Here is a 15,495-nt window from a genome sequence, read left to right on the forward strand (position 1 = left end):
CCTCTGTGTTCCCGGCAGATTGAACACGTCCGCCTGGTTTTAAGGGTTCATGACTTCATTCATAGAGCTCATGTCTGCAGCAAAGATCTCACGCAGCCGGTTTGAGTTCAGAGGATAAGATACAAATCCTGCTTTCAATATGCTACGAAAAGTACGTTCATCAAAACACACCAGAAGTACCAGAAGTAAATGCAGAATGATAGATATTATATTACTGGAGTATCTCGATGCATATCTTGTTTTGACATTCTGACGTCCTCCTCGGCTGAGCTGTTGACGTTTTCAGATGTATTCTGTGCCGTCTAGTCTCATTAAATGTCGATATTTGATATATTTAATATAGTCTCATTAAATGTGAGAGAAGACAGAACGATAAATAGCTCTACAGGTTGATTTTGGGCTGAACTGTCCCATAATGCATCAATGATTATAATCTAGTAATATAAAATAAATCATTGAGAAGTGGGCCATTCTGCATAACAAGTACTTTTACTTTTGGTACTTTAAGTGTGTTTTGATGCTAATACTTTTGTACCTTTAATAACATTTGAAGTGCAGGACTTGTGTGTTTCAGATTGTTGAACTGTCCCTTTAATGTGTTCATCACTTCACTGCTGCAGCTGGTAAATGTGGAGCTAATTTGAATTACTGCTGAGAAACTTAACCAATAATATTATATTATTATTTATCATAATCAAAATCCCTTAAACTGACAAATGAATGCAGTTTAGTAAAAAGTACAATATTTGTAAATACTCCAGTTAAGTACAAGTACCTCGGCGTTGTACTTGAGTGGAGTACTGTGTGACTGGAGCTCTGCAGACAGACGCTCGTCACTCAGCAGCCAGTGCAGCAGCCTCATCTGTTGGTGTTTAGTTTCCCCGTGAACCTCGGTGGGACCGGAGCTCTGCCGCCGAACAGCCTGCCAGCTCCCACAGGGTGGTCGGTTTGAATCCCTGCCCAGACACGGTCGACCTTGCCAGAGAGAGCGGAGGAAGTTAGTATGCGTGTGTGGACTCTTCTGCTTCAGCTGCACACGGTGTGTCCATACAGGTGGAGATGTATTTGTTTACAGACGTTCATCCGGTTCTGATGGTCTGTTCCAGTCTCACCGTACACGAGCCGGTGTTGCCGTCGGTGTGAGAGGAGAGGGTGTTGTGACTCTGGGCGACGTGATTAAACCTGACTTGTTTCTACTGCAGTGTAAAGTGATGCAAATAGGACTTAAACACACACACACACATGCACAGCCTCGCTCTCTACTTTACATAGACTTTGATCAGTTGAAGGACAATTTACTGCAGGAACACTGAACACTGCCAAATATGCAGAGCAACACACACACACACACACACACACACACACACACACACACACACACACACTCTCTCTGTGCCGAGGTATAAAACTGCAGCGTGTCTCTTTGCTGCTTTAATGACGCGTTTAAAGTGAATTTAGAAGTAAACTTTTCTCTCTTTTTTTTTTTAACATCGTCTGCCATCCGCTCTGCAGCCGAAGCTTTGAAGGCAACATTCAGACTCAGAAACAGAGCTGGCAGCGACGCGCATTTTGTTCCCAAATGTTACACCGTTTCCATTCAGGCCCGCGTTGCCAGGAAACAGCCCCGGTCCACAGGCATTACTCTCGCGGTCCGTACGTTCCGCTATCAGCACAGTTCAGTCTATTTTTTTTCTACGTGCGCCGCTTTTATTAAGCTTCACCGTTTGCTTCGCCCTGACGAGGTTCTAAAGGCGCCCTGAGAAATGATGCAGGAGTCCTCGTCGGGCTGAGCGCCAAGCCCGGCGGCTGGCTTTTGTCAAACTTTGGAGCGATGTCGCCGGTTTCCCCTCCGGTGCTGCTGATGAACGAGACCTGCTCCATCGTGTCGGCCCCTCTGGTGGTTCGGATCCATCAGGTGGAGACCGAGACGGTCCTCCTTGGCTGTGGCATTGTGAATGTTTGCCGTGCTTAGCAGCCGGTCTGTTGATCCACCACTTTGGTTCACAAACAACAGCTGAACCTTTATGCATGTTCCCCAGAGGATGAGTCCTCCGGACTTTAGTTGTCCCCCGTCTCCGGCACAACAATGAAGCTGACATCGTTGCTTGTTGTGAAATACTTTAACAACTGTCGGATGGATTGCCTTGAAATGAGGTCCAGACGTTCATGTTCCCCAGAGGATGAGCCGTATGGACATCGGTGATCCGGTGACTTCTCCTCTTGTGCCACCGTGAGCGTTTCACAGAGAATATAACTCTACACAGTAAACAAAGCCTGGTTCAGCTCCTCTAACATATGTTGAAGATGAAAATGTCTCCTTGAGTGTGAACCAGTGTGCTGTTCTTTGGACATTTGCTTCCTGAAACACACACGACCAGAATATGAATTGTTTCTGATAAATGAATTATATTTCACATATAAACCAGATGAAATCCTTTGTGCTTTGTGTCCGTCAGTGGTTCGGGGATCTGGTGACTCCGGTCTGGTGGGAGGACGTCTGGTTGAAGGAAGGTTTTGCTCATTTCTTTGAGTACGTCGGCACCGACTTCCTCTTCCCAAAGTGGAACATGGTGAGTAAAACAAAGTTTCCTTCACTTATAATACGGCATTCATTTCTTTATTAGGTTCTATTTTATATTCCTTTAATTCATTTGTGTCCGATCTTTTATTCAAGACAAGCTTTCAGCTCAGCATGTTGATTCACTGAACCTGCGTCGCTTCGCTCATGAGATTGAATTCGTTTTCCTTCTGGAAGCTTTTCGGAGCGTTAGAAGTTCAGCTCGAGGCTCCAGTCAGTCAGATGTGAATCTATTTTATTTTGGATTAAACCACGTAAACGTCTCCAGACACCAAACACAACACGGGTAGAAAACAGTCCCAACAATGATAAGAGACAGTTCAGTGTGGAGGATCTCTGTGGACTCTTTTCATCGGTGAACGTTTTAGCAAAGACATCTTGAAATGGAAGGTCTGAGGATTATCCACAGTAACTGGGGCACTTTTCTGTGGACGCGTTGAGTTAAACAAAACCCCGTTCAGCAGCTCTGCATTGTTAGAAACCACAGCAGAAGTTTTTCTGACCGTTTTTAACTAATGTGTTATTCTGTATTCTTCTTACTGCTCAGACACCAGCCAACGATGTGTTAATCCGCCTCTCAAAGCTTTCTTACTTCCTGTCTGTGGCTCTCAGCCCCGAGCTCATTGGCTCCTCGTGAAGAAGTAAATCTTTCAACACAAAAATATATGATTTAGTTTTTTTAAAGTCTCAGTAATTTCCATAGACTGCTGGTTTTGGTGTTTTACGTGAGCTTTGTTGACAGTAATAGATACATAAACATCTATAGACTTATCCTTTAAGAAGAGAAGTCTACACATTCAAAGGTACATGTTGGTAAGAATCTCCACTCACATCGCTTTGGATTGCGTTGTATGTGCCACTAACAGCCATTATTATTTCTACTATTTCACTATTTATCCAAAACAACTGCAGCTGCGTGTCGTGGTTATTGTATTATTTATCATTGGACACTAACACAAGCTGATGACCTGCAGGATTACAGGAGACTCCAGTGTTCCTATGATGAGGAACATTAAAGATACAGCAGCATACAAAATTCAATAGTTTGAGTAGTTGTCCTTCCTCTCAGCTGTCTGTAGCATCTTGTTTCTCTTTGTTGTATAAACTTTACGTAACGTATGAAACGTGTTTATCAGGAGAAAGTTAAAAGTGTCTTCTGCGTAGGAGGAAGTCCTGACTCCTCCTGAACTCGTCCTCCTTCTTCCACTCGTACGGATCGATACGCGGTTCCTCCTCCTCTCAACGTCTTCTTCCTGCAGATAATGTTCAGCAGATGAAATCCGACTTCGTTTTATTCTGCTTCAGGTTTTCGCTGACGGATTGTTGCAGAGTGAGTCGGCTCAACTCACAATGAAATTAGAAAATAAAAATTCAAATGTGCTCAGAGAGTCGCAGACCTCCGGTTCCTCCCCGACAGACAAATTCAATGAGAACTTCTCAGAGAAACCGTGCAGAACTTTAAATTACAGCACACGCACACTTCTTCCTGCTTTGTCTCCGCCGACGTTCGTCGTTATTTACTTCCGATGTAGAAATGTGTTCCAGCAGAAACACCTTATCTCCCGCACGCACACACAGGCTGCCTCTGAGCGACGTGACATTTTTAAATCCTGGTTACTGCAGTTCTGCACGGCCGGACACTTTAATAGAAACAAAGTGTTCCTCCAATAACCGGCACAACGATGATAAAGCGGTTTGTTCCTGATAAAGCAATTTATTTATAATACAGGTTTGTTTTTATTTTAAAAGCAGTTTCCAATCAGCAGAGAGTCAGACAGCGCTGCAGGGAGAGGAACCAAACACAAACGAAGACGTGACGAGGAAGTAATACGCCGTGTGTTTGTCTGTATTCAGCCAATCAGGGAGAGTTATATCATCACTTAAAGATCCCTCCGCTGTTATGTTTATGTCCTCTCGATGACTTTAGATACTGACTTCTATCCACGCAAACTTTGGCACCAGATTGTCACAACTTTGAAAGCTAATTGGTGTCTAACACGCAAATTCAGAGGCGTGTCGACGGGGAAGCGGCCCTGAACCCTCCAATAACTGTGTTATTACATCAGTACAGAGAGAGTTTGTGCAGTTTAGGGACGTAAACCTGAACCCTGGAGCTTCTATCGACCAGAAAATCACACTAAATATTAGTACATGTTTCTCAAACAAACACAGGACTCTGACCCAGGGGACCGGGGTTCGTGTCCCGTGTGAAGCATCAAGTTGAGTCATTTCATTGTGATGTAGCAATCTCACACGACGCTACGTATGTAGCTTACGCTACGTTACAAACGTAACTGTTTTAAGAGGAACCATGATGGATTTCTAACCCTAACTAAGTGGTTTTGTTCCTTTATTAACCTAACTGCCATGTTTCACAACGTTACCCCCGACCGTTTTTACAACGTTAACCTCGTTTGTGTACGTCTACCGTCTCACCTTTATCACGTTTCACAATGTTAATTACAATCGTTTCACAACCATAACCATGTGTTACAACACTAAAAACCTGTCCCTTTAAAAATGTCAATGATGTGTTAGAACCCCGACCGTGTGTGAAGCTTTACGCTCACCACACATTATCTTTGCTCGATGTTTTTATTCATTTCTTAGTGATAATACAAACCAGGAATATGATTCATACGTTGTTGGAATCTGTGGACTCTGTGCTTCAGTGTCCTTTGTCTCTGACGTGATGCCGACACCCTGATCTGCATGCGGAGCCTTTTGCAGAACCTTGTAACCCAGCAGCTTGTTTTTCCTTTCGCTGGGTCACTTTCACACCTTTTTAACTTTCTTTATTTTTTGGTTTGCACCAAAATTCAACCTGTCAAACTGCACAATCAGCTCTATGTGTGGAGCCATCGAGCGGAAATCAAAGGTGAAAGGAAGTCTTTATCGGGCCTGATGGGTCTGTTTATTGTATCTGATGGCAACAAAGAGCTTGTTAAAAAATAATTGGATTGGAGCAGCCGAGGCTGCAACTAGACCTCATACGACATAAATACTAAGTTCAGCTTTAACACCAGTCTGAACATAACAAACACACCAGGCAGGTATGAAACCATGCCACTGAGCCTCTCCAGGGTTCCACCTAATGTACTTATTTATTCTCTGGAGTTCCTCACTGGGATTACAACCACTTCAGCATAATAGCCTCTGCAATAAGTCAGTAACGGACCACATGGTGACTGTTTCGTCTACGTAATTCTGTTCACAACAAACATTGGGTTTGTGTTTGCATCTGTTCGGTCGAGTCATTAAAGCAGCGTGAACACATGTTCGCCTTTTGAATTAAACTGTGAAACGCTAAAGTGATAACGCGCAGAACAAATTATGAAAATTAGATTTTTTTTTCGGCCGTGGTCCAATATTTAATTAGCTTTATTTGAATTACCAAAGAGTACAATGTGTGTTTCTGTACTGAGTGTTTAATATGGACACAGTGGAGCAGTCTGTACCTCAACACAAACACAATGCAGTGAGAGGAACTATCAGCGTGATTCATTCACTCATTATTTCTACGTGAAACAGCCAAATATCACAAATGATGTCTTTTCATTTAGAACTGATAGATACTGGATTGATTAAACTAATGATCCTCTAAAACATATATAACATGTATAAAATCATCTTTGAAGAGACGTTTAGTTCATTACAGACGTTCAGAGACTCTACAGGTGAAGAGGGTCAATCATGAGCTCATAGAGATCATCATGAAGCTTCTAGTTTCTCGCCTTCACATTTTGAGTTACTTTTCCAGCCGCTGCCCATCAAACACCGAACACATCGTCTCTGATGATCACAAACAAACAGAGCGACAGCGGTTCAGAGGTAAATGTCCACCAACAGATAACCGATGTGAAACTAATCGACTTCGACTTCGGGATCTAAAATATGAAATATTCATGTTTTAAGGAGAGCAGAGAGCAATCGATGTTCATCTTCTGCTCCTCGTTCTTCTGCTCTTACACATTGACACGTATCCAATGAGAAAAGAGGCTTTTTAAAGTCCTCCTCCCTCGTTCATGGCTGGTTTCATCCCGGGGTTAGGTGTTAGTAGATCTACGCTGGTTTACCTCATTTAGAGGAACAAACCCCACACATATTACGACACAGTACGTATTCTGAGAGCCGCTTATGGGAATATCCAGACAGGATGAGCTGTTCTTTTGGCCTAATCCAGTAAATTACATAACAATTCAATATCGTCATTAAAGGGTGAATCTGAGGATATTCTTTAATGGTCTTATAGTCAATGAGTGAGTGTGTGTCTGCTGCACCAAATGTGGATTCATCCGCCGCTGAAAATAGTCCCCAACATGTTTAGTTTGATTAAAAACTACAGTGACCAACTGCTTTAAACAATACAAGTATATAGTTGTGAATGTGTCGCTTGCTTTCTTGTTTTCCTGAGTTGTTGACAATAACAAGAACGTTCTCTTTAATATCTTCAGTCTTCAGTGATTTGCAGCATCAGCACATTCACTCATTCATCTCATTCATGAGCTCACTTCAAGTCACATTCACGAGACAATTTGTCTAATTTCAGATTAGATTTTAGAGGAAATGGTGCATAGTTACGACATCATTTCACTTCAGGTGAACAGCAGAACCGGGACGTTCTGGTGGAGCATTTCAGAATGAAAGCAGCTCTCTGAGGGGAGAGGGAGGCAACATTAGAAGGATTTCGGTAAATAAAGTTATTCGTTGCAGGATTGATTAACAATAAAATAGGTGAACGAAGAGAAGAATGCCTGAGGGGGGTTGCTAAAATCTATATGAGAATAAATAAAACCAAAATGTTCTAACTCACTTTTTAAAAGGTCTTACACACCAAACTCTAAACAGAAGAAAAAGGAAAATTAAACCTCAAACGTCGTCCTCACGTTTCTCCTGAAACAAAGATATTACAGAGAAAGTTGCTTGGATGTAAACAGTATTACACATTCATAAAGGAGTGATAAATATCTGCTGTGTCATGTTATGTGGTAACACAGCCTGAATCATCAGTATCGCTACGACGACGGCTCTCGCTTTAATAAAGCGCTGTTGACCCTGAACTGTGCCACAACCTGCCAGCCCATGAAACCAGTATTCAGTATGAAATATGACACTGAAATAAAAGAGGAGGAGGAGGAGAGGAGGAAGAACAACAACAGGAGGAGAGGAGGGATGGGGTGGAAGTGAAGGAGGACAGAGGACGAGCAGACGTTTAAAAAGTTCAGCAGCTGCTCCTGAACGCAGCCCCGTCCTTCCATCTGTGTGGAAGTGTTTACACCGACTGTTGGCCCATTAGCCGTCCTCCACATGTGGGTCCATCTGGTTCATAATGGCCACATGGAGCAGATGGACCCCCCTCCCTCTCTCTCTCCAGGTGACTTTAAGTCTCTGTTAATTAGAGCTGATGTCTCATTTAGTCCGATTTTTCTTTCTCACCGAGTTGGTTTCGTCCAAATGTGCCATTTAGCTAATTAACCGATTGTGTAATTTGCGGCGGAGTCCCATGATGCAGCCTGTTTACCTCCGCCGGTGTGCGTCTGTTGGCTCCGAAATTAAAGCAGTGGTCCGTCTTTACTCCAGGAATTAGTCCAATCCTTTGAGGAGGGATCAGGAATTAGTCAGATTCACTCCCGTCAGCCAAGAAAAAGATTATTTCAGAACCGTTTGTCTGACACATCGTTTGGTTCGGTCTCAGACACTCAGAAGTGCTGCTCTCAGCTGGAGGCTCTGTAGCTGCCAGCCAGCTGGAATCCACTTTTCAGCTTTTATCCAGCAGCTACTGCTGCCTACAGTTACACCCAAATAACCCGAGATACTTTCTGTTACCTCCAGCAACCCTCAGTTAACAGGTAGCCCCGCTAACAACGTATCCTCACACTACGGTTCGAATGATATCTTACCAAAAGTTACTTTATTGTGCGTCGTCCTACAAAAGTCCAGCAACATTTGTCAATTTCCCGCTTATTACAGGCATTCAGTCTTTTCAAAATATAGCTCCGACTTTACAGGAAACAACTTTTGCGCAACAAAACTACCGAGTTAGGTTTAGGAAAAGATCGTGAAATACTTTCAGGGAAAGATTGTGGTTTGTGTTAAAGTGGTGTTAAAGCAGCTGAATGGCCACTCGAACACATTTTCACCTCTCCACCTCCTGCTCAGGCTGAAGACCTGAAGAGAGGTGAGAATGTGTGTCAGTCGCCTTTTCAAGCAGCTCACAGCGATTTGAAAAGAGAGCAGACCAGGACAAACTCACTGAGAGCTGATTTGTTAGAGAAAGAAGACTCCACCGAGGAATCTTTTTCTAAAAGAAGTTTATTTTGTAAAAACAGAATGAAACAACATAAACGTGTGTAGATTGTTGGACGTTTTGCTCACTTTCCACTCGGCTCTCCTTTGTTCTTCACAATCAATCTCTGTACTTCTGATAACGTAATAACTTCATGACAGAACTCGTGGGTCAGTTTTGCATCCCAAACAAACAGCAAACAGAGCTGCTCAATATCCAGAAACGGGTTTTAAACTCACTCCTATAACTACAAGAAGAGTTCCTGCTTTGCAGATCAGATTGTTGTGACGTAAAAACAACCTGCACCACAAATTGTAGTCGCTAAAATTAACTGTAATCTTGTTATTATTGCCAGACACGTCTCTAATGTGTCTGGTTCTGATTGAGCTACTGTCGACAAATTACACCAATTTTGTTGCATGCTTCAAAAAAATCAGTGTGTATTGTGTTATTAGCTGTAATTACAGCACAAAAATGAAAGCTGGGGAACAATATAAAGTAGGTCTTACCTGCAAATATAGGCAGTTGTTTTTTTTTATCAAAATTTTATAAACTTTGTGGTTTACGACAATGTTTTTCTTATTTGAGCCGACATGTAAAGTCAGCATTAAATGAAATACATCAAGTTTCTTTCCTTGTGTAAAAGACATGTTACTGTACTGGTGTGTCAGCTGCTCTATTTCAACATTAATGATATTCCTTGTTAACAGCGGATAAAATCTCACACAATTATGTCTTACTGTTCATCATTCAGTTCCCTTCGTATTGCTTTCAGTTGTGCTGCAGTTCTGTTGGATAATGCATCTCTCATGTAATAGAATATAAAATATAATCACTAACTAGAGACGTGTTTCTTTTAGCTGAATGAATTTGAATAATATATTTAATGTTAGCTAACGCATAAAAATAACAATCTGTATCAGTGTTTTACAAAAAGCTTACAAGTTAAATTTGCATAAATAAAAAAAGAATACTGTGAAGAAGCAAGAAGTTATCTGCAAAACGCCACAAACCAACCAGGGAGGAATTGATTCTGTAAGCTCATATTCATGGACATACTTTACCGCTCCTACACAAACCGTTTAATACTTGACTTCTTTCTTTACACGAAGTATAATGAAAGTAAGGTTGAATATCCTGTTACCAGTTTGATTTGGCTGCAAAATATTTATTCAAGTGTAGATTTTTAAGACCTCCAGTTTGTCTTCAGACAAGTTAATAGTGCTTTTATCAGTGATTATTTGTGGCTGAAAAGCCCTGAGCGTGCACAGCGAGAGCCTATAGTTACAAAAATGTCCGAGTTGCACGACCAAATCCGCTTGATTTCTTGCCCGCATGCCGGCGTCACTGCGGCAAACATAAACCAAGTATTACAAGGCGGCGGTGCGTTCACTGTCATCAAGGGGGCTCACATGTCAACCAAGTGCAAAGGAGGGACCCTCCAGCAACTTTAGATGGCTGCTACTCTGCAGTCTTTGAGACTGAACCTCCGTCCCGTCAGTCTTACACCAGTTATTAGATGGGTACATTACCATTAAGCTTCAGGGACAAAGGAAACATAAGTGTCTGAATCACAGAGTTAGAACGACCTCTCAACACTTTCTGATTATATTCTTACGTTCAAACTAATTGAGAATATATTGTTTTGCAAGATGAATATTTCATGCAAGTAATAAATAGACAGAGCCACATCTGCCAAAAATTAGCCTGATCCCAGCGGACACTGCAGACTCTAAATCTCTTCGGTGATTCTAATGTTCATTAAAAAATAATTAATCTCTCAAGAAACTTTTGTTTAACTCAAGGTAGATTTGTTAACAACAATTCTACTTTATTAACAACTTTAATCCATGAATTACACAGAGCCACATTGGACCAAGAATTAGCCACATCCCAGCAGATACTGTTAATTTAGAAGTTCCTGTTCATCCAGTTCATTAATGATTAAAACTTCGTAAGCCAACAATTCCATTGCTTAACAAGATGGAGGTTCATTAAAACCAAATCTCCATAGTAAACACTGTAATCCATGAATTAGACAGAGCCGCACTACTCCGGATTTAGCCTGATCCCAGGGGTAATTTAGACAGAGCTCGTTCCAGCTCTACATGTTTGCAGATGTCTATTAAAACCCTGAAAGCAGAGGAGGAGGAGGAGGAGAAGAGATGAAACAGGAAAAGGAGTAATGGGAGGAAACGAAGAGAAACCTGAAGGAATGAATGGAGTGGAGGAAAGAAGTAGAGGACATCTAACGAAGGGAGGATAAAAAAATGTGAGGAAACGTAGATTAAATGACAAGATGAAAGAAGAGAGGAAAACAAAGGAAGGAAAGGAAAATACACAATAAAAAAACAAGGGAAGGAAATAAGGAGAGGAAAGAATTAGTGGTAACAAGGGGATGAATAGTGGAAACAATAAATGAAAACAATATAAACAAAGATTAAAATATATTAAAATGATCCATATTAATTACACAACTAACTGTTCCACTAAATCACTCTTTGTTGACCAACTTTGTTTTGCCGAGAGTCGAGAGCTGAGCTGGAAAAAACAAAGCAAACCCCAAATTAAAAGAAATCACTGTGAAGAGGTTAATCACATTTTGGGGATCACACACCAACATTGGGGGGACTCATGGCCAATAAGTGGACAGATCTGGGTCCCTTCTTTTGGGATTAGGGTGTCTTTTTATTATAAACTGGAAGAAAATCAAGATTCCACAAATCACCGGATAGTATTAAGAACATTCTGGGGACTGTTACCCGTTCACACACCAACGTTGTGGGGACTCACCTACCATATGAGGACAAACATTTGGTTGGTGAGTCACCAACATTGCAGGGACTTACCTATTATGTAAGGACAAACATTTGGTTGGTGAGTTGCCAACATTGTGGGGACTATTACCCGTTCACACACCAACATTGTGGGGACCCACTTACCATATGGGGACAGGCCTCTAGTGGGGCAGTCACCAACATTGTACGGACTTACCGATCATATAAGGTCTAACATTTGGTTGGTGAGTTGACAACATTGTGGGGATTATTACCTGTTGACACACCAACATTATGGGGACTCACTTACCGTATTGGGATAGGCATCTGGTAGGTGAGTCCCCACAATGTTGGTTAGTCCACCACAATGTTGGTGACTCAACTACCAGATGCTTGTCTCCAGATGGTAGGTGAGTCACTACCTTATGGGGACCAGCATCTGGTATGTGATCAACTCTACTATTTTTAGAGGTAAAATGTGGTTTTATGGTTTTGGTTTAGAATACGGTTCAAGATTAAAGGTTGGTTGGACACGTAGGGGTTAAAGGTTGTGACCAGTCTCCAGAGAATATGAGTGTCAATACAAGGTCTCCTTAAGTGACAAAGGCAAATATGTGTGTTTTCAGGAGAAGCAGCGCTTCCTGACCGATGTCCTCCATGAGGTGATGCTATTGGATGGGCTTAGTACCTCCCACCCGATCTCCCAGGAAGTGGAACAGGCGACGGACATCGACCGAGTCTTTGACTGGATCGCCTACAAAAAAGTGAGTCGCCGCAAAGATTCATCGGCCCTCATGAATTAAATAATCTGAATGAAATGTTGTGACACAGGGATAGCTTTATGATTAGTTGGATAGCGTCTATGGCTTGTGAGCACAGTTCCAATGAAATTAATTGATTAATGTCACGTTAACAATTGAGAGCATGCTTTCACTTGTTATTGGGTTTGAAAAAGGTGTTTCTCTGCGCTGCCTTTAGGGGGCGGCGTTGATCCGGATGCTGGCTAACGTGATGGGACAGACGCTGTTCCAGAAAGGACTCAATGTAAGTTCATGTCATCCTGCAGGTTCAGCTGTGCAAACAGAGGTTTTTTATCTAGGACAACAGGGAGAGCCAAAATGGTTTTTCACCTGGATTCAGACAGAAGCTGTGTGGGTTTTCTCTCTGTGTGTGTGTGCAGACATATTTTGGCTAAACCCCGACTGTTTGGAGCACACTGAGTATGCAGATGGACAGTGTATAAATGGATTTGGCTTTGAGTTTTGCTATTTTCTTTCTGCTGTAAAACAATACAACAACACACTATGAGTGACCTGAATTCAAGCTGTACAGGGGCGACAGTTACGACACTCAAAGGACAGATTGTTTTGGGGATCCAGGACTACTGATATTCAAAATATTATTCCAAAGCCAACAGCCCAAGTAACCCCTACCATGAGACACCAATTAAGTTTACACTTTATGATCATATTTAATACATTCAGCTGTTTAAATGCTGCTCAAAGCTTGAGGAGACCGGAGTATAAATCTGGTGCGTCATTTTTAGACTATTGTTGGCCTAAAATCAGACAAATTTTAAACATGAAGAGACTCTACAATATCCGCAAGTGCACGTTTGTACAACATGTATATTAACAATATATATGTTCATTGATCAGCCGCTTGTATGGATCAATAAGCTTTGGACAGAATCATTTCTATACAAATGCTTTTTAAGTAATTTGCTTATAATAAAAATAAAAAAATAAGCTGTTGTCTTACAGTAATCATTTTGGGTCTTTTCATACCCGACAACATATTGGAAAACATTTTCAGACAACGCTAGTCTAACGTTAAATTAAATTTGTTGTTTTGTTTTATTACTTTACTCCCATGATGCTTTGCCTCGCGGTAACCCGTCTGCTGCTGCTGCTGGTTGCTACATGCAGTTGGTGTCATTTTCTTTCAATGACAACTGAAACCCCCTGTGGTTGAAGTCGCCTTGTCAGGTGGATTTATTAATGTCTCGTTATGTGATGCCCCCAAAATAAAACTCAACCGTCCTGAGCTGCAGAGACAAAGAAAAACAAAAGAACAGCAAAGCCTCACCCTAAGTGAGGGGAAAAGAAGAAGAGTTGAGGCCAGTATACAGCAAAGCTGTCAGTGTCATAACTTTGTATTCATGTAATAAATATACTCATGTCAGTTAGCTGGTCATCTGCATGAGAACTAAAGAAAAACATCTGTTTATAGTTATCAATTTGACCCGCACAGATAACTACATTTCATTGAATCAAGTCTAATAAAACTTCCCGAACTCCCTTTTCCTCAAACCTCCAAAGTCCTGCTTCATAAATCCCAACGCCTCCTGAAGCCGCTGGCTTTTAGAGGTTTAGGGATGTTTGCAGAGTGTCAGCAGAACATTTCATGAACTACCAGAAGTTCCTTGGAATTATCTTCTTTTTTTTTAGTTTTAGCTCCATATCCGTCTACTTAGGGACAAGCTCAAAGCAGAATTCAGAACATTGATCCGTGATGGAGAAAGGAAGTTCGGCTGTTGTACAAAGTGATGAAACATGAAGCAGAGAGAGAAGCAAGCGGCAAATCGGAGCTTCATATCGATGAGTCCGTTTTACTCTGGAGGTTTGGAGGATTTTGTCTCACTGAGTCGAACCGCTAAAAGATACAGAAGAGGAGACGAAGAGAAGTGTACTGCATTATTTATCGTTCAGCCTCACGGAGCTGCCAACCGGCTCTCTGATGGGTCACATTTAATCCACAAAATTGGAGGAAATCAGTTGGCTCTGAACGTGAGGATGATGTCATATGATGTAAGGTGAAAGTGGGTTAAATATAGCTTTTTATCTGAATAGAGGCATGAAAATATGCATATCCCCTGCACACACACACACACACACACACACACACTATGGCCTGATTTCAGCAGAAACTGCCGGTGACCTGGAACATACTGAGAACCAGATTCTATATAAAAACATTGCTGATCCAGCAGCAGATCTAGAGAATAGTGTGTGTGTGTGTGTGTGTGTGTGTGTGTGTGTGTGTGTGTGTGTGTGTGTGTGTGTGTGTGTGTGTGTGTGTGTGTGTGTGTGTGTGTGTGTGTGTGTGTGTGTGTGTTTTACAGGTCTATGAAATCAAACTGTAACTCATTCTGTCTCATTCTGATTCATTCAAGTTATAATTTTCTTAAACTATAATACTGATAAAATAATTTAGCCAAAACAAAACTCCATGAAACTCTGACTCACACACGAAACACTCTGCTGAGGAATCCGGATGTAATGATGTAGAAAGGAGGTCGAGGTTCAGGTCGTCCTCAGAAGTGTAGAAAAACTAATGGTGACATATTTATTAATGACATTATTATAACTTAGGATTATATCCATCCTAGTCCTGATTATCGGTTCGGTTCCTCATCGAGAAAAAAGACAATTAAGAAAATAATCAACATTGCTTTATTATTCTTGTATGTAAACGAATAATCTTTCTTGAGCAGCAACACAAAAAGCTCCAAAATCTTTCAAATTAATTCTCAGCTAAACAATTATCTTTCATTGATTGTCCTGTTCATCCAAACGCATCTCTTCCTTAAACACTTTGTCATCGTGCAGCTAAACCTGTGTTTGTATTGGAGTCAGAGTCACACTTCTGAGTGTGTGTGTGTGTGTGTGTGTGTGTCTGCTCATGTCATCTGTACTAAAGGTGAGAGTGTGTCATCTCGCGATAAAGAGCCTCTTCTTGCCGTATTAACCTCCATAAGCACCGAGACGCCTGACTGTGAGGAATCTTGTGTGAGATTAGAGCTCTCTCTCTCTCTGTAGCTGTTCCGTGTTATCTTCTACTTTCCTGCCTTT

At 41.6% G+C, this 15,495-nt stretch overlaps 1 protein-coding gene across 1 annotated transcript in view; it reads left to right on the forward strand.

Moving 5' to 3' along the window:
- The window catches only part of trhde.1 (thyrotropin releasing hormone degrading enzyme, tandem duplicate 1), a gene marked incomplete at both ends in the record, with an annotated part of 105,570 nt that overhangs the window by 65,449 nt on the left and 24,626 nt on the right, over positions 1-15,495 (forward strand). Inside the window, 3 exons of the mRNA XM_079183592.1 lie at positions 2,457-2,570; positions 12,268-12,405; positions 12,620-12,685. Coding sequence (XP_079039718.1) covers positions 2,457-2,570; positions 12,268-12,405; positions 12,620-12,685 — 318 coding nt within the window. The remainder of the gene's footprint in view (positions 1-2,456; positions 2,571-12,267; positions 12,406-12,619; positions 12,686-15,495) is intronic.

The sequence above is a fragment of the Pholis gunnellus genome, assembly GCF_910591455.1.
Source record: "Pholis gunnellus genome assembly, chromosome: 22".
NCBI classification, from domain to species: Eukaryota; Metazoa; Chordata; class Actinopteri; order Perciformes; family Pholidae; genus Pholis; species Pholis gunnellus.